Below are 22,645 nucleotides of genomic sequence, written 5' to 3'. Positions count from 1 at the left end.
CAGAACAGAGCTTACAAGTCAAGCCATGATTACAGGCTCAATAGAACTGAATAAACAGACAAAAGACAAACTGCTGGCAAACTGGTCCTGTCCTTGTCTGTGAGGTGAATGTGTACATGTAGCCCACAGCACAATGGAGGAGATTGAACAGACTTTATGTCTTCTGTTCTGAGCAGAGAAGTGGAGTGTTTGCTCTGCGGCTGAGCTATTGTCACAAGTGGAGGGGCCAGAGGGATACTGCTCTCTTACCTCCTAGGACATAGGCTGTTCACCTAGGACTATACAACACATCCCAGAAAAAGTACAAAGTTTAACTGTTTAAGACAAAGAATCAAACAACTCTAGGAGATAAAGTCTAGGGAGTCAGTGATCATTAGCCAAGACAAGGGTCAGTCAAGGACCTGAGGTGTGCGAGTTCCACCACACTGGGAGATGCCATGGTAAGGTCAGCAGTGACTCACTGCACTGCTGCAGCTACTGCTAGCCAGGAACACGTTCATGGGGCTTATGGGATAGGCGTGAAGGCAAACAGTGGAAGGATTTGCCTAGGTGGAGGGCGTGGGGATTTGGACTTAGCCAACACTGATCTGAGCAGCTAACCTGAAGCACATGGGCTAGAGCTAGGCAGGAAGCAGGGACACAGAGCTCCATGAGATTATGCAATACACAATCAACCAATCACCGCCCTGACACATTTAACTGTTTGACCTACAAGATAAATGGGTGCAACTGACTAGCTGCTATGAAGGCTTTAAGGTTTACACACATAGGCAGGCACATGCACAGATAGGGCTCTACCTGCACTTCACCCTTTGTCCCGCCAAAGTGCCCTTTTCAGTGGTGATAGAATTTCCCCAAAAATATTAATTTATTTTGTATACATTTTGTCGTTGTTCAGAACCCACAAGTCGTGGTTAAATTCTCATCTACGCTTTAGAACCAATAGTTGCACGTCTTGATTGTTGATGTTGACCAATGACCAAACATACTTCGGAGGCATCTTTGCCAAAACAATAATAGACAACCTGCCGAATGTTTTTATTATTATTTATTTATTTATTTACCCCTTTTTCTCCCCAATTTCGTGGTGTCCAAGAGACGAAGGCTGAATGTCATGCGTCCTCCGATACACAGCTGCTTCTTAACACAGCGTGCATCCAACCCGGAAGCCAGCCGCACCAATGTGTCGGAGGCTACACCGTGCACCTGGCAACCTTGGCTAGCGCGCACTGCGCCCGGCCCGCCACAGGAGTCGCTGGTGCGCGATGAGACAAGGAGATCCCTACCGACCAATCCCTCCCTAACCCAATTGTGCGTCGCCCCACGGACCTCCCGGTCGTGGCCGGTTACGACAGAGCCTGGGCGCGAACCCAGGGACTCTGATGGCACAGCTGGCGCTGCAGTACAGCGCCCTTAACCACTGCGCCACCCGGGAGGCTCAACCTGCCGATTTGATTGATCATTTTCCACATAGGCCTAGTTTGAGTGGCTACATGTCTAAATATAAGCAGCTGTAAAGTCGCACTGCCTTCAATATTATGGCATGAAGACGTAACATATTCTGGCAAATGTATTACGACAAGGAAGAACAAGGCTTCCCAGCTGGCAACGAGCACTCTGCAGGCAGGCTGCACTCCAAAAAGATGGCGCAGTGCAGACATAACATGCTTTCCATCCAATCCTGCAACATCTGCTAATGTAGGGTATATGATTTACCTTGCCCTGGACTCCAAAAAAGCTACATGATATACCCCTAGTTGATATTTGCTGCAAACATGAATGAATTTCTGCTCCAAATGCAGTTGTAAAACAGTAGATTTCTCTAGTCGATCTTGCATTTTGAAAATGCATCAACGTTTATGGCTGTAATGACAGGCTAGATTTGTGCAGCGATTGTGAGCCTATGCACACTTGCATGTACAGTGGACTTATTCAGAAATATTCAGACCCCTTGACTTTTTCCACATTTTGATACGTTATAGCCTTATTATAAAAATGTATTAAATAAAAGTTTTCCCTTCAATGTACACACACACACATACACAATACCCCGTAGTGACAAAGCAAAAACAGGTCTAGAAATGCTGGCAAATGTATTTTAAAAAAATAGAAAAAAATAGAAATATGACATTTACATAAGTATAAAGACCCTTTACTCAGTACTTTGTTGAAGCACCATTGGCAGCGATTACAGCCTCGAGTCTTCTTGGGTATGACGCTATAAGCTTGGTCCACCTGTACTTGGAGCTCTGCCAGGTTGGATGAGGAGCATCACTGCACAGCTATTATCAGGTCTCTCCAGAGATTTCACATCCGGGTTCAAGTCCGGGTTCTGGCTGGGCCACTCAGGGACTTCCACGAAGCCACTCCTGCGTTGTCCTGTCTGTGTACTTAGGGTTGTTGTCCTGTTGGAAGGTGAACCTTCAACCCAGTCTGAGGTGCCTAGCACTTGGAGCTGGTTTACATAAAGGATCTCTGTACTTTTCTCCATTAATCTTTCCCTCGATCCTGACTCGTTTCCCAGTCCCTGCCTTTGAAAAACATCCCAACAGCATGATGCTGCCACCATGTTTCACCGTTGGGATGGTGCCAGGTTTCCTCCAGATGTGATGCTTGGCATTCAGGCCAAAGAGTTCAATCTTGGTTTCATCAGACTAGAGAATCTTGTTTCTCATGGTCACCTCCCTGACCAAGGCCCTTCTCCGATTGCTCAGTTTGGCCGGGAGGCCAGCTCTAGGAAGAGTCTTGGTGGTCCCAAACTTCTTCCATTTAAGAATGGAGGCCACTGTGTTCTTGGGGACCTTCAACGCTGCAGACATTTTTTGGATCTGTGCCTCGACACAATCCCGTCTCAGAACTCGACGTACAATTCCTTCGACCTCATGGCTTAGTTTTTGCTCTGACATGCACTGTCAACTGTGGGACCATATATATATATATATATATATATGCGCCTTCCCAAATCATGTCCAATCAATTGAACGTACCACAGGTGGACCCCAATCAAGTTGTAGAAACATCTCAAGGGTGATCAATGGAAACAGGATACACCTGAGCTAAATTTCGAGACTCATAGCAAAGGGTCTGAATACTTATGTTAACAAAATGTTTTATTTTGAATACAATTCCAACAATTTCACTGTCATTATGGGGTAGTGTGTGTAGATTGATGAGTAACTTTTTTTTAATCCATTTTAGAATAAGGCTGTAACGTAACAAAATGTGGAAAAGGGGAAGGGGTCTGAATACTTTCCGAATGCACATGTGCCAAATAGTTTTGGGGGGATAGCGGGACAAAACGTTTGAAAACCACTGGGATACATATTAGTGGCAAGAAATGGAGTTGGGTTGGATACAGTAATGTTAGGCTATAATATTTCTTACTCTTCTATTTTGACGGAATTATTGTTAATAAATGTATAATTTATTCCAGATCAAAATAGTTTTGCAAAATACTTTACTCATCCGAGTGTGCTGATTTCCCCACTTGTGTTAATTGCTGAACGAATCTGTGACCGCGGTTGTGGGAAACCTTTTTTGGGATGCCCCCACAAAAGGTCTGTGCACGTTAGATTTAGGCAGTTTTCAGACTGTCAAACAGACCTTGTGCCATCCTGGGATATTCAGTAACACCGGCACTGAACACAAGGGGCAAACCCCACTGAGCCGCTGTAATCTGAAGATAAGCAATGCTAACAAGTACATGTCAAATCTCATAGCAAAATGCAAGCTATTTGCAGGACAGTCATCCCAGCTCATAAAGTTATGCAAGTAACTCAATTCTACTCAGTTTGCTGCATACAAAACAAATAGACAGCAAGGCTCTTGATCCAGGAGGGGATTCTCTGCTGTTACGTTTCATTTTGCAAGACTATATAACTAGCTACTAAGTTAGCAAACCAAATGCAGAACATTTAGCACATTTTAGACAGTTACGGTAATAATTATAAGATCTATCATTTTGTGAATTCCATACTGTAACTAGATCACCTGGTGCGTGCTGCACCACAGTGAGTGACTCACAAGGCTCTGGTCTCTTGTCGTTGTGTGTGTGTAAACAAACGTGACTTAGGATAGCCCTAGCACATTAGTCGACCGGTTGATTGTTGGGTCGTTAGGCTGTTGGTTGACCAAGAGTGTTTGCTACTGCTTGACTGAAACAAATATATATTTACCCCCATCTCAGTGAACTAATCCATTGCGGAGACCTAGACTAAAAGCCCATTTATGCTTGATCCGAAAATGTGGTCGGAAGCACCATATGCAGGGTGTGACGCAAATCGCGGAGCCTCCAGAGGCATGCAGAGGTCAAATCCAGCTCTGTACCGCATCGCCATGCACCCCCCAAATGTTGTAACAATGCGGAGGGCTGCATATAGCTCCGCATTGACATGATTGGTTGACACTAGGTGGGGGCGGTAAATATTGTATAAACAAACTCACTTCCTTGACAACAACTCTGCGCTGCTCCATGAATCGCAAGAAGTATGAATGCCTTAACTTGTGCCGAGGTCATATCACCATAAATGCTGCATGGCCAATTCAGACGCTGGATTGACCATGCACCCAGATGCACAATGTACTTCTCTCTCCAGAATGCGCTCTCTAGCCAATTTGTGCACATTCATTGTTTCATAACTTCATTGTGTGAATTGTTTGCGTTTGATTGTTAGTGTATATCAATTCCCTATCACATATATAACCAGTAGTACATCAGAAATTATAGGAATTTAAATTATAAGAATTTAAACTTTAAATCTACAATGTTTCTTTATTTGGTTATGGTCATTTCTGTTAATGCATTCAATATTATTATTCCAATCTTCCCGTTCTCAATGTAGGAGTGGAAACATTGTGCACTCAGCAAACAATGCTACACTTGTGAGAAACAAGTTTTGGTTTATTTCATTCCATTCCATTTACAAGTTGTCAATTTAGTCATTGTCTTTTGTTCGGAACGCTCCTGTCAATGATGTGTAAGGACGCACACACATAGAAATAGGCATATAGGTGCAAATGTAGGCATATAAAATGCGCCCATTTGGGGATCTGAGTCTAAAATTGGCTTTACGCACCACCACTAATGACCTATGGAGTTTCGCAAAGTAATGCTTTCTTCACTTCAAAACAGCAAGCATGTATGTTTTTACATCCATTGAGAATTACAATAGTCCATCTATGTATTTGAAAAATCTTTCCAGCTCTCCCTTTCGATAACCACTGTTTAAAAAGAGAAAAATGTCATGCTCTCATCCAGAAACCTAATAAAATAGGCCTACCTGACTAGTTCTTATCAAAATCAAACTTTGTCACGTGCGCCGAATACATCAAGTGTAGACCTTGCCGTGAAACGCTTACATACAAGCCCGTAACCAACAGTACAGTTCAATAAGAGTTAAGAAATATATATATATATATATATATATATAAATCAAGAATAAAAACACAATAACGAGGCTATATACACAGGGGGTACCGGTACAGAGTCAATGTGCGGGGTTACAGGTTAGGTAATTTGTTGGTATGTAGGTAGGGGTGAAGTGACTATGCATAGATAACAAACAGCAAGTAACAGTGTACAAAACAAGGGGGGGGGCATTTGATTAATTGTTCTGCAGTATTATGGCTTGGGGGTAGAAAGTTGCCAAGGAGCCATTTGGTCCTAGACTTGATGCCCCGGCACTACTTGCCGTGCGGCAGCAGAGAAAACAGTCTACGACTTGGGTGACTGGAGTCTCTGACAATGTTATGGGCTTTCCTCTGACACGGCCTATTATACAGCTTGAAGCTTGGCCCCAGTGATGTAATGGGCTATACTCAATACCCTCTTTAGCGCCTTACGGTCAGATGCCAAGCAGTTCCCATACCAGGCAGTGATGCAATCGGTCAGGATACTCTCGATGGTGCAGCTGGAGAAACTTGAGGATCTGAGGACCCATGCCAAATCTTTTCAGTCTCCTGAGGGGGAATAGGTTTTGTCGTGCCATCTTGACGACTGTCTTGGTATGTTAGGACCATAATAGTTTGTTGGTGATGTGGAACTTGAAACTCTCAACCCGCTGCACGACAGCCCCATCGATGTTAAATGGGGACCTGTTCAGCCCGCCTTTTCCTGTAGTCCACGATCAACTCCTTTTGTCTTGCACACACAGAGTTAGAGGTTGTTGTCCTGGCACCACACGGCCAGTTCTCTGACCTGTTCCCTATAGGCTCTCATCGTTGTCAGTGATCAGGCCTACCACTGTTGTGTCATCTGCAAACTTAAGGGTTTTGGAGTTGTATTTGGCCACGCAGTCGTGGGTGAACAGGGATTACAGGAGGGGACTAAGTACACACCCCTGAGGGGCCCCAGTGTTGAGGATCAGCGCGGCAGACGTGTTGTTACCTACTCTTACCACCTGGGGGTGGCCAGTCAGGAAGTCCAGGATCCAGTTGCAGCGGGAGGTGTTTAGTCCCAGGGTCCTTAGCTTAGTGATGAGCTTCGTGGGCACTATGGTGTTGAACGCTGAGCTGTTGTCAATGAACAGCATTCTTACATAGGTGTTCCTTTTGACCAGGTGGGAACGGGCAGTGTGTAGTGCGATTGAGATTGCGACATCTGTGGATCTGTTGGGGCTGTATTCGAATTGGAGTGGGTCTAGGGTATCCGGGAGATGCTGTTGATGTGAGCCATGACAAGTCTTTCAAAGCACTTCATGGCTACCGACATGAGTGCCACGGGGCGGTAATCATTTAGGTAGGTTACCTTCGCTTCTTTGGGCACAGGGACTATGGTGGTCTGCTTGAAACATGTAGGTATTACAGACTGTCAGGGAGAGGTTGAAAATGTCAGTGAAGACACTTGCCAGTTGGTCAGAGCATGCTTTGAGTACACGCCCTGGTAATCCATCTGGCCCTGCGGCTTTGTAAATGTTAACCTGTTTAAAGGCCTTGCTCACATCGGCTACCGAGAGCGTTATCACTCAATCATCCAGAACAGCTGGACTTGGACTGAAATAGGTTTTGGTACTCATTTTGGGTGCTGGTACTGTTTATATTTAGGTGCAGGAGATCCACAATACTTTTGAGCTAATATTCTATAAGAGGAACAGGAGCTCAAGCAGTAGAAAATTTGAGGTTCCTGCCCAAGTCAAGCACTGCTTCTTATCCCTTGCACAAATAGCCTAGAGCTGTGTCTGTCCCGAGGTCACTGGCGCAGGAAACTGAGTGCCCAGAATATTTTATACAATGTTGCAAGTTCGCTAGCACAAGCATCATGACTGGACCCAACTTAATAGTTGATACAAAGTTTCAAATTCGTTGCAGAGAGGTGTTGGCAAAAAAAGTTTACCCCTTTCTCTTCCCAATTTTGTGGTATCCAATTGGTAGTTGGAGTCTTGTCGCTGCACCTCCAATACGGACTCAGGAAAGGCAAAGGTCGAGAGCTGTGCATCCCCCGAAACAAAACCAAACCAAGCCGCACTGCTGCAAATCCCCACTTAACTCAGAAGTCAGCAGCACCAATGTGTTGGAGGAAGCACTGTACACTTAGCAACCGTGTCAGCGTGCACTGCACCCGGCCCACCACAGAAGTCGCTAGTGCACACTGGGACAAGGCCATCCCTGCGGGCCAAACCCTCCCTTAACCTGAACAACGCTGGGCCAATTGTGTGCCGCCCTATGGGTCTCCCGGGCATGGCCAGCTGCGACAGAGCCTGGACTCGAACCCAGAATCTCTAGTGGCACAGCTAGCACTGAGATGCAGTGCCGTAGACCACTGCACCACTCGGGAGGTACTACTGAATATAAGATCAGCATCAACTCACCATCAGTACTACCAAGAATATGTTTTTCGCGACGCGGATCCTGTGTTCTGCCTTACAAACAGGACAACTGAGTGGATTCCATGCAGCGACCGGGCATGGCCAGCTGCGACAGAGCCTGGACTCGAACCCAGAATCTCTAGTGGCACAGCTAGCACTGAGATGCAGTGCCGTAGACCACTGCACCACTCGGGAGGTACTACTGAATATAAGATCAGCATCAACTCACCATCAGTACTACCAAGAATATGTTTTTCGCGACGCGGATCCTGTGTTCTGCCTTACAAACAGGACAACTGAGTGGATTCCATGCAGCGACCCAAAAAAAAAACAACTCAGAAAAAGAGGGAAACGAGGCGGTCTTCTGGTCAGACTCCGGAGACGGGCACATCGTGCACCACTCCCTAGCATTCTTCTTGCCAATGTCCAGTCTCTTGACAACAAGGTTGATGAAATCCGAGCAAGGGTAGCATTCCAGAGGGACATCAGAGACTGTAACGTTCTTTGCTTCACGGAAACGTGGCTCACTGGAGAGACTCTATCCGAAGCGGTGCAGCCAACGGGTTTCTCCACACATCGCGCAGACAGAAACAAACAACTTTCTGGTAAGAAGAGGGGCGGCGGCGTATGCCTTATGACTAACGTGACATGGTGTGATGGAAGAAACATACAGGAACTCAAATCCTTCTGTTCACCTGATTTAGAATTCCTCACAATCAAATGTAGACCGCATTATCTACCAAGAGAATTCTCTTCGATTATAATCACAGCCGTATACATCCCCCCCAAGCAGACACATCGATGGCTCTGAACGAACTTTATTTAACTCTTTGCAAACTGGAAAACATTCATCCGGAGGCTGCATTCATTGTAGCTGGGGATTTTAACAAGGCTAATCTGAAAACAAGACTCCCTAAATTTTATCAGCATATCGATTGCGCAACCAGGGGTGGAAAGACCTTGGATCATTGTTACTCTAACTTCCGCGACGCATATAAGGCCCTGCCCCGCCCCCCTTTCGGAAAAGCTGACCACGACTCCATTTTGTTGATCCCTGCCTACAGACAGAAACTAAAACAAGCGGCTCCCACGCTGAGGTCTGTCCAACGCTGGTCCGACCAAGCTGACTCCACACTCCAAGACTGCTTCCACCACGTGGACTGGGACATGTTTCGTATTGCGTCAGACAACAACATTGACGAATACGCTGATTCGGTGTGTGAGTTCATTAGAACGTGCGTTGAAGATGTCGTTCCCATAGCAACGATTAAAACATTCCCTAACCAGAAACCGTGGATTGATGGCAGCATTCGCGTGAAACTGAAAGCGCGAACCACTGCTTTTAATCAGGGGAAGGTGTCTGGTAACATGACCGAAAACAAACAGTGCAGCTATTCCCTCCGCAAGGCTATCAAACAAGCTAAGCGTCAGTACAGAGACAAAGTAGAATCTCAATTCAACGGCTCAGACACAAGAGGCATGTGGCAGGGTCTACAGTCAATCACGGACTACAGGAAGGAATCCAGCCCAGTCACGGACCAGGATGTCCTGCTCCCAGGCAGACTAAACAACTTTTTTGCCCGCTTTGAGGACAATACAGTGCCACTGACACGGCCGGCAACGAAAACATGCGGTCTCTCCTTCACTGCAGCCGAGGTGAGTAAGACATTTAAACGTGTTAACCCTCGCAAGGCTGCAGGCCCAGACGGCATCCCCAGCCGCGCCCTCAGAGCATGCGCAGACCAGCTGGCCGGTGTGTTTACGGACATATTCAATCAATCCCTATACCAGTCTGCTGTTCCCACATGCTTCAAGAGGGCCACCATTGTTCCTGTTCCCAAGAAAGCTAAGGTAACTGAGCTAAACGACTACCGCCCCGTAGCACTCACTTCCGTCATCATGAAGTGCTTTGAGAGACTAGTCAAGGACCATATCACCTCCACCCTACCTGACACCCTAGACCCACTCCAATTTGCTTACCGCCCAAATAGGTCCACAGACGATGCAATCTCAACCACACTGCACACTGCCCTAACCCATCTGGACAAGAGGAATACCTATGTGAGAATGCTGTTCATTGACTACAGCTCGGCATTCAACACCATAGTACCCTCCAAGCTCGTCATCAAGCTCGAGACCCTGGGTCTCGACCCCGCCCTGTGCAACTGGGTACTGGACTTCCTGACGGGCCGCCCCCAGGTGGTGAGGGTAGGCAACAACATCTCCTCCCCGCTGATCCTCAACACTGGGGCCCCACAAGGGTGCGTTCTGAGCCCTCTCCTGTACTCCCTGTTCACCCACGACTGCGTGGCCACGCACGCCTCCAACTCAATCATCAAGTTTGCGGACGACACAACAGTGGTAGGCTTGATTACCAACAACGACGAGACGGCCTACAGGGAGGAGGTGAGGGCCCTCGGAGTGTGGTGTCAGGAAAATAACCTCACACTCAACGTCAACAAAACTAAGGAGATGATTGTGGACTTCAGGAAACAGCAGAGGGAACACCCCCCTATCCACATCGATGGAACAGTAGTGGAGAGGGTAGCAAGTTTTAAGTTCCTCGGCATACACATCACAGACAAACTGAATTGGTCCACTCACACAGACAGCATTGTGAAGAAGGCGCAGCAGCGCCTCTTCAACCTCAGGAGGCTGAAGAAATTTGGCTTGTCACCAAAAGCACTCACAAACTTCTACAGATGCACAATCGAGAGCATCCTGGCGGGCTGTATCACCGCCTGGTACGGCAACTGCTCCACCCTCAACCGTAAGGCTCTCCAGAGGGTGGTGAGGTCTGCACAACGCATCACCGGGGTCAAACTACCTGCCCTCCAGGACACCTACACCACCCGATGTCACAGGAAGGCCATAAAGATCATCAAGGACATCAACCACCCGAGCCACTGCCTGTTCACCCCGCTATCATCCAGAAGGCGAGGTCAGTACAGGTGCATCAAAGCTGGGACCGAGAGACTGAAAAACAGCTTCTATCTCAAGGCCATCAGACTGTTAAACAGCCACCACTAACATTGAGTGGCTGCTGCCAACATACTGACACTGACTCAACTCCAGCCACTTTAATAATGGGAATTGATGGGAAATGATGTAAATATATCACTAGCCACTTTAAACAATGCTACCTTATATAATGTTACTTACCCTACATTATTCATCTCATATGCATACGTATATACTGTACTCTATATCATCGACTGTATCCTTATGTAATACATGTATCACTAGCCACTTTAAACTATGCCACTTTGTTTACATACTCATCTCATTTGTACATACTGTACTCGATACCATCTACTGTATCTTGCCTATGCTGCCCTGTACCATCACTCATTCATATATCCTTATGTACATATTCTTTATCCCCTTACACTGTGTACAAGACAGTAGTTTTGGTATTGTTAGTTAGATTACTTGTTGGTTATTACTGCATTGTCGGAACTAGAAGCACAAGCATTTCGCTACACTCGCATTAACATCTGCTAACCATGTGTATGTGACAAATAAAATTTGATTTGATTTGATTTGAGGTTGTATAGGATTTTTTCTACCTGCAGGCTGCAATGTTTTTATTTGTTGGCTTTATTTCTACATACTTGGCAATGGCAATAATTTACTTTTTTAGGTTTATAATTTATTTAGATTTTTATGGAATTTTGATTAACCACATGACAATAATTTTGAGACATGAAGACGTTGTTATAGATTAAATTAAACTGTTACACGAAAATGTGCATATGATCGGTAGAAAAGATAAATTGGCATTCAATATGAGAAAGGTTGCCAACTCCTCGTGTAGCGCATTACAAGCAACTTCAGGAGAGTAATAGCAGAATCTGCGAAAGCCAGCAGGAGCTGGAGGAGAATAGTTGGGTCAGGTTACGTTTTTTTCTTCTGGTTATCTAGATCTCTGGCGCCCTCTTGAGGCGTTTGTCTTATTTCATCAAACAGTAAGCTTTAAGCATCAGACAAGCTCAATGCATTAGTTGATTTCATTAACCAATGCATTAGTTGATTTCATTAACCTGTTGAGTGTAGGGGGCAATATTTTGATGTTTGGATGAAAATTTACCCAAATGAAACTGCCTATTTCTCAGGCCCAGAATCTAGAATATGCATATAATTGTCAGATTAGGATAGAAAACACTCTAAAGTTTCAAAACTGTCAAAACATTGTCTGTGAGCATAACAGAACTGATATTGCAGGCGAAAACCTGAGGAAAATCCAACCAGGAAGTGCCTAAGAGAAAAGAATCTCCCTGTTCCATTGCATGTCTTCCCTCCATTTAAAGGGATGTCAACCAGATTCCTTTTCATATGGCTTCCACATGGTGTGAACAGTCTTAAGACATAGTTTCAGGCTTTTATTCTGAAAAATTAGCGAGAACGATCACATCGCGTCAGTGGATGGCTGGGTGCCAGCAGAGTTTTGCATGTACAACAGCTTGGAGCAGACACTCTCTCTCTCTCTCCTATTGACAAAGCTAGGGTCCGGTTGAAATATTATTGATTATTTATTGTAAAAACAACCTGAGGATTGATTATAAGAAACGTTTGACATGTTTCTACAAACTTTACTGATACTATTTGGAATTTGTCTGCTGTCATGACCTGCACGAGCCTGTGGATTTCTGAACGAAACGCGCCAAACAAATTGAGTTTTTTGGATATAAAAATAATCTTTATCGAACAAAAGGAACATTTGTGTAACTGGGAGTCTCGTGAGTGTAAACATCCGAAGATCAAAGGTAAGCGATTCATTCTATTGCTTTTCTGACTTTCGTGACCAATCTACTTTGCTGCTAGCTGTTTGTAATGTTTTGTCTGCTGAGAGAGATGTCCTAACATAAAAGCTTAGATAGCTTTTGCTGTAAAGCTTTTTTGAAATCTGACACACCAGGTGGATTAACAAGCTAACCTGTGTTTTGCTATATTGCATTTGTGATTTCATGAAAATTAAATATTTTTAGTAATTTAAATTTGACGCTCTGCAATTCAGCGGATGTTGACGAAAATGATTCCTCTAAAGGGATGGGTGCGCCAAGAAGTTAAAAACACAGGGTGTCTCTATATGGAAAAATACATGTTTAAAAATTGACCAATTGATTGGACCAAGATTTTTTTTAGTCGGGACAGCCCTAGACTGGAGACTACCGGTAAGCTTCATAATGTAAAATAATGTGACAGGTGAAATGAAGAACGCAACCTGCTTTATCTCCAACGATCGCACAAGTTCACTGCAGGTATTTACTTAATAAGTAACTACAAATATTCAAAAGTAATGAAAGCTTCAAATAAATTGTTTCAATGGCATTGACAGTATAGAAAATCATCCCGTGGCCATTTCCAAATACCTCGGTAATACCTCTATTTTTAGGCCGGCAATTGTCAAACACACTTGTTGGTCATTTATACTTGTTAAAACCGGTGCTCTGCTATTTTCCAACCCTTGCAGCAGGATTGGTAATTTACCTGTTTTATGTGCTCGCTTGAGCTAAGGATGGAGGGATGGCAATATCTGAGGTGTGTCCTTAAAAACGTGCACCAGTGCTAAATCAGTCTGACAGTACTTTTGACAGTACTTCAATCATATGGAAGTATGGTTTGCAGTGACAAATGCATCAAAAAGATCTTGGGAAATTCATGAGATCATCAGGCAATACGTGTTCCTGCGAGTCTTATCTTTCAGTGATGGAGTCATAATATTTTGTAGCTTAAACCGTTCAAAAGACAGCTATACAGTTGGGAGAACAAGTATTTGATTCACTGCCGATTTTGCAGGTTTTCCTACTTACAAAGCATGTAGGTCTAATTTTTATCATAGGTACACTTCAACTGTGAGAGACGGAAACTAAAACAAAAAACTAGAAAAATCACATTGTATGATTTTTAAGTAATTCATTTTCATTTTATTGCATGACATAGGTATTTGATACATCAGAAAAGCAGAACTTAATATTTGGTACAGAAACCTTTGTTTGCAATTACAGAGATCATACATTTCCTGTAGTTCTTGACCAGGTTTGCACACACTGCAGCAGGGATTTTGGCCCACTCCTCCATACAGACCTTCTCCAGATCCTTCAGGTTTTGGGGCTGTCGCTGGGTAATACGGACTTTCAGCTCCCTTCAAAAATGTTCTATTGGGCTCAGGTCTGGAGACTGGCTAGGCCACTCCAGGACCCTGAGATGCTTCTTACGGAGCTACTCCTTAGTTGCCCTGGCTGTGTGTTTCGGGTCGTTTTCATGCTGGAATACCCAGCCACGACCCATCTTCAATGCTCTTACTGAGGGAAGGAGGTTGTTGGCCAAGATCTCACGATACATGGCCTCATCCATCCTCCCCTCAAAACGGTGCAGTCGTCCTGTCCCCTTTGCAGAAAAGCATCCCCAAAGAATTATGTTTCCACCGCCATGCTTCACTGTTGGGATGGTGTTCTTGGGGTTGTACTCATCCTTCTTCTTCCTCCAAACACGGCGAGTGGAGTTTACACCAAAAAGCTCTATTTTTGTCTCATCTGAAAACATGACCTTCTCCCATTCCTTCTCTGGATCATCCAGATGGTAATTGGCAAACTTCAGATGGGCCTGGACATGCGCTGGCTTGAGCAGGGGGACCTTGCGTGCGCTGCAGGATTTTAATCCATGACGGCGTAGTGTGTTACTAATGGTTTTCTTTGAGACTGTGGTCCCAGCTCTCTTCAGGTCATTGATCAGGTCCTGCCGAGTAGTACTGGGCTGATCCCTCACCTTCCTCATGATCATCGATGCCCTATGAGGTGAGATCTTGCATGGAGCCCCAGACCGAGGGTGATTGACCGTCATCTTGAACTTCTTCCATTTTCTAATAATTGCACCAACAGTTGTTGCCTTCTCACCAAGCTGCTTGCCCGTTGTCCTGTAGCCCATCCCCGCCTTGTGCAGGTCTACAATTTTATCCCTGATGTCCTTACACAGCTCCCTGGTCTTGGCCATTGTGGAGAGGTTGGAGTCTGTTTGATTGAGTGTGTGGACAGGTGTCTCTTATACAGGTAACGAGTTCAAACAGGTGCAGTTAATACAGGTAATGAGTGGAGAACAGGAGGGCTTCTTAAAGAAAAACTGCATGTCTGTGAGATCCGGAATTCTTACTGGTTAGTAGGTGATCAAATACTTATGTCATGCAATAAAATACAAATGAATTACTTAAAAATCATACAATGTGATTTTCTGGATTTTTGTTTTAGATTCCGTCTCTCACAGTTGAAGTGTACCTATGATAAAACATTTGACCTCTACATGCTTTGTAAGTAGGAAAACCTGCAAATTTGGCAGTGTATCAAATACTTGTTCTCCCCGCTGTATTTGTAGGTAGAAAACAGACAATGCTCTGTTTATTACAACCTCAAAAACCTTCGGAGCAGGTTTTCATTGGCCAGTGAGTGGTCAAACCATCAGACGTATAACTTATTTGTTGCGTTTATTACGCTAACGCCAGGTGTTCTGCCCATAACTCCCACTGTCAAAATAGCTAACATATTTATGACACACCCACAAGGTCCTAGTTTGGGACAACATTCAAAGACATAACACCAAACTAAAGAGTTTAAGGACTTACCCCGTGATCCATGTAGCTTGGCTTTCTTTACTGAAAAAGAAACATAAAATAACCATTAGAAATGTCAGATGTGTTTTTATTTTTCATTTTTAAAGAAACAGCAAGTCAGTATCCCTGCTCATGACTTACTTCAGAGATATCACACAGCTTTATCAGAAACAAATTGCTGTAGACTACATTGTGTACAATGACTGTGATCCCGTGGTCACTTCATGTCTCCTCAATGGCATCCCCTGAGAGGCTGCAGTCAGATCCATCATGCTGAGTGTAACCCAGCAGTGCATGCCAATTGGTGAATCAGGGACCAGGAACCAGTCACACAAACACCAATCAACCACAACCACAGAAAAAAAGAGCACATGACATGTGTAGGTGAGGCCTGAAAAATGAATTAATAATGTATGTAGACCAACAGATAGAGCACGTGTTGATGAAGCATTGAGTAGGAATCTGTTAAGGGTGAGACCTGGCCATCCAGGTGATGTCTGTATGAGTGAGCATCAGCATTACAATATCCTCTCAACCTCAACCTAGCAGCAGAAAACACCAGCCTCTCACATTTTAGACAATCACTAAATACTAAAAAAAAATTTTTAGCTAAACCCTAAAGACGTGGGATACTTTCATAAAAACTGATTAGTTATTCCGATGGAGAACAGCAAGGCTGAAATCATCAATATTTTAAAACCAAAAGAAACCATGATGTTTCAATACACCATTGAACATCATAGAAAGGAGTTAAAATAACATGTTACAAGGTTATCAAGTTCTCATGTAAATATTCAGATGTAAATGTAAATTTACCACTACTCTGTCAGGCCACACTTTCATATTGACCTCTTTGCTGTAATCTTTCACAGTCAAATCCCATAATACACAATCCACTCCCGTACTGACTTAGCCTATCTGGGAGGGCTACGTTCTCTGGCATTGGAGCCATAATCCCAACCTTTGCCTGGACAAAACCCTGATAGACTGGAATATGGAGAGCCCTGAATCCTATTCACACAGGCCTAGTATTACTATAGAACGTTGGTTATATAAATGTTACCACAGCATGTCCGTTTTTCCAGTGGACAATTCAGACGGAATTAGTTTCACCAAACTTCCCCTGCAATATTTTTTATTAATTTTTTAACTTAAAATGGACCATTATGACAGAAGCCTGGAAGCTCTTCTAGACATGAAGATACTTCACATGTCTAGGGATAGCCTAATGACCTAATGACCTTCAGTTCGCAGAAAGTCAAAGTCATACCCATCATTCCAGTGTAAGGTGTGTGAAACACATCAGAATGGTGAAAAGGTAGTCATTGGTTGAATGGTGGATTAATCTACACGAAATATAGGTATCACAAAGCAGAATGTAACATACAACAAGGGCAATGATATGATGCTAAGCCTACCAGATGTTTATAAAACAAAACAATTAGCAAATTCTCTTTTCATCTACTATGTGAACAACGAGAGCATAAAAACAACATCTAGTGCACTCGTGTATTTTTAGACCTGGCTGACTTTAGACATTTCCTGTATCTATACAATAAGGGTTATGGATTTGAAAGACGGTTTAGAGGGGATTAATTGTGAATGCTGCTTCAGCCTTATGTACCAGCGACTAAACGACAGGGCTGGGATGGCAGATGGGCAGGTTCGGGTGGCAGTGAGTGACAGGAGCGGACTCTACATGATTTTAATATCAGCACGTACAGCTCTTCCCCCTCTCTCGCTCTGTACACAGCTAGAATAACATGCAGCCCAAGTGAGTGTGGCTCTATTTATTTGCCCATCTTAGTTAGCCTCTTAATCTCCCCAGCAACAATGTGGCAAAGAGACGACCCCAAGGAGGGAAATGGAGGAGGTAGAGGAGAGAGCGCTTTCAAAATGCACCTGCCATCTTCCATTCTCTACACACACGGAGATATTTTCAAATGGGCAAAGGTCTGTCCACTCCGACTCCTCCTTCCTCCAGGACCCGGAAACCGACAAGCGGTCGCCATGTGTTGGAGAGCATCAATTAGTTAATAGGTGACCGGAGGAATTTGCTCCTCTCCTAGATTGCCTCCTGTGGGGGAGTATGTTCAGGTGTATCCTACCACGGAAGAGTTTGTAATCCACCACACTCCCTTTGAAACTGCTGTCGTTTTCTCAGATAAGAAAAGCATGCGCACAAATTGATACCCTACTTATCCTTCTATATATAAAAAGTCTAGCACAACTAGCTACATTCGTCACTTATTACACATTATTACACATTATTTTGGGATTCCACTTCTGTAATTGACATTTTGCTGATGATGACGCGCTAGAGAAGAGTCATTTCATACAAGCTCATTTATTTCCATCTTTCCTCTTGGAGGAACCAAGGAAATCCAATTGCGATTCTCCCACTGGCTCTGCGAAAATAGGAAAGGGAGCAGTGGAAAAGCAGAGGGTCAGGAGTGTGACGTCAGTGTTTCCAGAGAGGCTCTTCTAGGCCACCAGACTGTGACTCTGGCCTGAGCTGGCACGACGGCAGGCATGATGTCCCAATCAAGCTGACGTCATTGTAAGCGGAGGCGAACAGAGCAGAGGGCCATAAAGCGAGGGGCCATTATGATGGAAACTGATTCTTATCGCTCTTCTGCTCAGCCGTCCATCTTTGTGACTGGAGGAAGCCATCAGTGTTTGGCCAGGGGCAGTTGCTCAGTTCCCCTATCAACCTACTGTTTACTAATCTGCTCTACTGTGTGCTCACCTGATGTCTGACCATAGTTTTGTTTCTTTACCAAATGATAGGAACAACAAAAGAACCCTAACTGTAACCAAAGCAGTAAAAGGAAACAATTGGCTACATATAATTGAAGATTAGTTTTAGTAGACTGGAAACACAGCAGCAGAGTAATAAAATGATAAGACAGAAAAAAGGTCCAATAAGAATACTACATACAAACTATATCATTGTTCACATCCAGTCAAATTTTAAGATACGTTTGGGAGTTGCCAGCAGCCCAGCACAAGGTGCATTTGAATATTGAGTTAAGGGATTTCCACCAGTGAATCCACTGGACGCCTGCCTGGCTTGCGATTGTTACTCAGCTCGCAGGATTAGTACTGGTAACCCTTAAATTGGGGTCAGAGGAAGCAAGTCACGTGACCACATTGTGGATGGGACGGACACACTGCTTACTCCGGCCACGCATGCCTAGGGAGTGTTGTCAGGCGGTACAGGGAGACAGGAAGAGAAGAGCAGGGTCAGAGGCTTCTATTGTTCTGTATTTACACACTGCACTGGAGCTGATCAGGTGGAGCTTATGGGCGGGAAAGCAGACCAGAGAGCAGAGAGAAACAGAGACCGAGCGAGACAGAGCAACAGATGGCCAGGGGATTACTGTTGCAATCTCTCAGCTCTCTCCCTCGCTCTCACTGCACTTTATACTCAATCTCGCTGTCCTCTGACCAATTCTCTTTCGCCCTGTCAACATGACATCTTTCCCCTCTCACACTATCTTCTTGATTTATAGGCCTAGACCATACATCAAGCTATCCTTCTGTCCCTCTATCTATATATCAGATTATTGACGCAGCTGAATCTGTGACAAAGTCAACATGGCCCATTTCCTCATGTAGTGTGCTTTCATTTCATCAAGACTGTCACAAACACTGTTTTTTATAGCACTGAGACACACACATCAGAGTTTATTCATAGGAGCCACAGAATAAATCCCTCTCCATGTCAATGGCACACTTAGCATTTGAAAAGGATTGGTGATACTCCTAAAACACTCAGTCTGCAATAATAATCATCTACCAAACCAGGATGCCTATTCAGCATCCACACAATAGAATCCCTAGGTTTGCAGGACCATATTATTATGAGATGTCCATGTGTACTGTCCACCCAGCCCAGCCCTGATCCACACACAGCATGGGTCTCTGTGACTGTCCACCTGTCACACTTGGAGGGGTAGAACACATATCTGTTGTGTAAAGACATCACCATGGAGATGGGCCTTTCTATGGGCAATAAATAAACAAAAAACCATGACACTGCTGTACAGGGGAAGGGGTGAGTCACAGCAGCCAATCACATACAGGATACATCCGGTCTAGGATTCAATGCACTACTACTATGTTTGGGTTGGTAGACTAAACTACAGTGGCTCCAGTTTCCATTTTCTCAATACTAATCAATAAATGTATGTTGTACATTTTCTAGGACGAACGTGTTAGAGGAAACCACAGCATATTAAACAAACATGCTAAATTACTGTAAATTAGAGTGTTCGTCTCTGGATGTGCTGTGTTCACCTGTCCAGACTCCTCATGACCCATACACTGCCACAAGCCCTAATCTCTTCTGGCCTGTGACGGGCCCAGGTTGAGGCTTGGCCTAATGAGGTGTCAAACAAGATTCTACTGGATGGGGAGAATTAAGGTTAGCCCATGGAGAGATGCCAAGAGAAGACAGCTATCATTTATATTGTTTTATTACATCACCATCTGGTATCATGCACCTGCTGTAAGTCTGGACGTGACAACAAAAGCCATTGACTCAATTAGGTGAGCTAAACACTTAGACGCCTCACTTGTTAGGAGGAGCCTGATTACAATGAAATTGTGACAAGGCACAAATTCCATCAAAAAGTGCCTCTGCCAACTGCAGTTCCTACTGACCACAATCACACATCTGTGCCATTATGTACCTGCCAAAATAGAATGTTTGAAGAGATAATGAAAATAACGCTTCAAGCATGGTTGACACTGGTCTATTACCTGGTCTGCTATGTATACTAACATGAGATGTCAGGCATAAAATGTTGTTTAAACGTCATTAGTCTTGATGGAGATAGGTCTGAAAGACTTGACAGTCAACACCTGCCTGTTTTTCATCCCATTTCCCTCAGTGCCAAAAAGAGATTTCCCGTACCAGCCGAAGAGCCATGGGTATTGATCCTGAACCACAGGTATTGACGACAGAGGGGGAGCTAATAAAACTAGTCGGATACTAGTAATTATTTTTCAGTTTCATTAATAGATATATCTGAGTGATATTTTGCCTCATTTTTGTATTTTTCGGAACGGAAAAAAAAGAAACAGGGAAAAGCTTTTCTTACAGTATAAATAATTGAGAAGTTCAGAGAACTCAGTCAAGCAAAATTGTATTTTTTGCCTCTATTCCTTGATGGTATTTTGTGCATAATTTCAATGACTAATTACATCATCAACTGAACAAGGAGTCACTGCACAAGCATAAATTGTGCCAGTATCAAGTACCCCCAGAAAAATAATTGAAAAACATGCCAGCCAGCTTAACCAACAAAAATGCCAGTCAAGCATGAATGAATAATGGCTGTATACTACACATGTATAAGAGGAGAAATGTGGTTTTGGCTAAGTTGACACTTATTTCACTTTAGACAACCTTATTTGCTAAATGTTACCTGAACTGTAGTATACAGTATTGTTAAGACACTTTAGATGTTAAGCAGAAACACTACCACACAAATTGGATTATAGGCAACTCTTTGTGAAGTAAATGAGATGTTTAGAGGACATGGCAATGGTGATCACACACACACCACACAAACGATAACACGATTGCAAAAAACAGATTGTGTACCATAAGAGCACACAATCATACAATATTCTAATTTAGGTGGCTTTGGTGTACTTGATATAAAAGCCAACCAAATTCTAAATATACTTTTGATAACCAATTACAACCATTACACAAGCAAAAAATATTTAGCAAGTAAAACTGCTTTTTCCTAATGTTGTAATATGGAAACTGACATGTCAAACTAACAAACGTTAAATCAGCTGACAAGAGCAGAAACACTGGAAAACAGCTGGTGGTAGAGGTGACGGCTCCCATCTCAGAATTATGTAACAGATAATCTCCAAATCCAAATAAAATTGCCAAAATATACTATTTTTATACAATATATTAACTATAGGCGTTTCTTTTACATCTACATAAGGGAGACATACGGAAACAACTTTGTTTCAACAAGGGAAAAAACAAACAATCACGGCCGCAAAAGTTCAATTCATCCAGTTTGGTCTATCCGGCTTTCAAACCGGTTACTGCTGGGTTTCACAATCTAACGTTACTTCACTTGAAACAAGTGTTCTGTTTTCGATTTATGAAGTCAAAATATATGAAAATGTATTAAAGAAAAAAGGAATAACTCACCTCTTACACAAAGTAGAGACATGGCAAGAGCTTTTCTCTGACAATCCCTCTAGTTAAAAAAATGTACCAAACGTCTCAGAAAAAATGCGCTCAGCCAGGTAACATTACAAACAATGTCTCCAATCACTTTTTTAAGTTGTTACAGGTGGGCTTCAGATGCTGTAAAAAGAAACATAAAGGTTCGGCAGAGAGCAATAGCCCCCTGCCACGGGCACGCCATGATAAAATTCATTAGACTAACCTGAGGGCACCGAGATAAGAGGGCGGCACCGAGATAAGAGGGCGGCGCCGAAATACTCTCTAATGACATCTAGTCCATCCATTGAGTGAGCATAATCTCTGAAAAGGTCGGACCGTAGAGAAGGTTCTGACCAATCAATGAAGAGAGACTAAAAACCACAGATTGAGGGAACAGGTGGTGACGCAGAGTTTTCGCTCCCAGTTAGTGGCCTATTTTGTAGTTTTCACCTGTACAAAAAATATAGAATTAAAAAAGTGTAACTTTTTGGTCTAAATATAGGCCTATATCAAATTTGCACAGAACATAAGGCTACATATTTATCTTCCCTTAAGGATTAAAAAGTATGCTTTTGCTTTTTTCCAGACATGTTTTTTTTTTTTAATCTAGAGACATAAATGGATAGAAATTTCCCAATGTATGTTCAGTAAAATGTGTCGGGCAAGCGTATGATACAAATGACAACAACCCATGCTGAAAGAATAAATAAATAACTACTAAAGATTGGAGTAATTTTCTTAATGATTAAAACGATCACAAAACTGCTTGGAAGCAATGGTGTCACATGAGTAAATCCTACAATATCACAAACAATGATGCCATCAACAGTACATTTTGATAGCCCTTTATTGTCCATTCACATGGATATTCTAGACGATTATATTTTCTGCTGACAGTGTTTCCTATTTCAAATAAACTACATTATGTACATATCTAGGTGGCCAATACCTTGTCATTGTTGAGTCTGAGTGATGTCATTATGCCTAAAAACCATCAGGATAACTTAGAATTTGACCAATATAGCTGGTTCA

General features: G+C 43.4%; 1 protein-coding gene across 6 annotated transcripts in view; it reads right to left on the bottom strand.

Moving 5' to 3' along the window:
* Positions 1-21,863, bottom strand: part of unc13bb (unc-13 homolog Bb (C. elegans)) — a 114,229-nt gene extending 92,366 nt beyond the window's left edge. For 3 of the 6 annotated variants that reach the window (XM_090234604.1, XM_090234602.1, XM_090234605.1), the window contains exons 1-2: positions 21,596-21,863; positions 15,418-15,447 (exon numbers count right to left, since the gene is read on the bottom strand). In XM_090234604.1, the coding sequence (XP_090090730.1) occupies positions 15,418-15,447; positions 21,596-21,617 (52 nt within the window). In that variant the 5' untranslated portion in view covers positions 21,618-21,863. The remainder of the gene's footprint in view (positions 1-15,417; positions 15,448-21,595) is intronic. The other 3 variants (XM_090234600.1, XM_090234601.1, XM_090234603.1) reach the window with 1 other exon arrangement.
* Positions 21,864-22,645: the final 782 nt, after the last annotated feature.

Source organism: Oncorhynchus mykiss, chromosome 5, assembly GCF_057628025.1.
Source record: "Oncorhynchus mykiss isolate SJ-2025 chromosome 5, ASM5762802v1, whole genome shotgun sequence".
Taxonomy (NCBI): domain Eukaryota; kingdom Metazoa; phylum Chordata; class Actinopteri; order Salmoniformes; family Salmonidae; genus Oncorhynchus; species Oncorhynchus mykiss.
The sequence above is the reverse complement of the archived record's forward strand: the minus strand, read 5'-3'. Positions and strand labels throughout refer to the sequence as shown.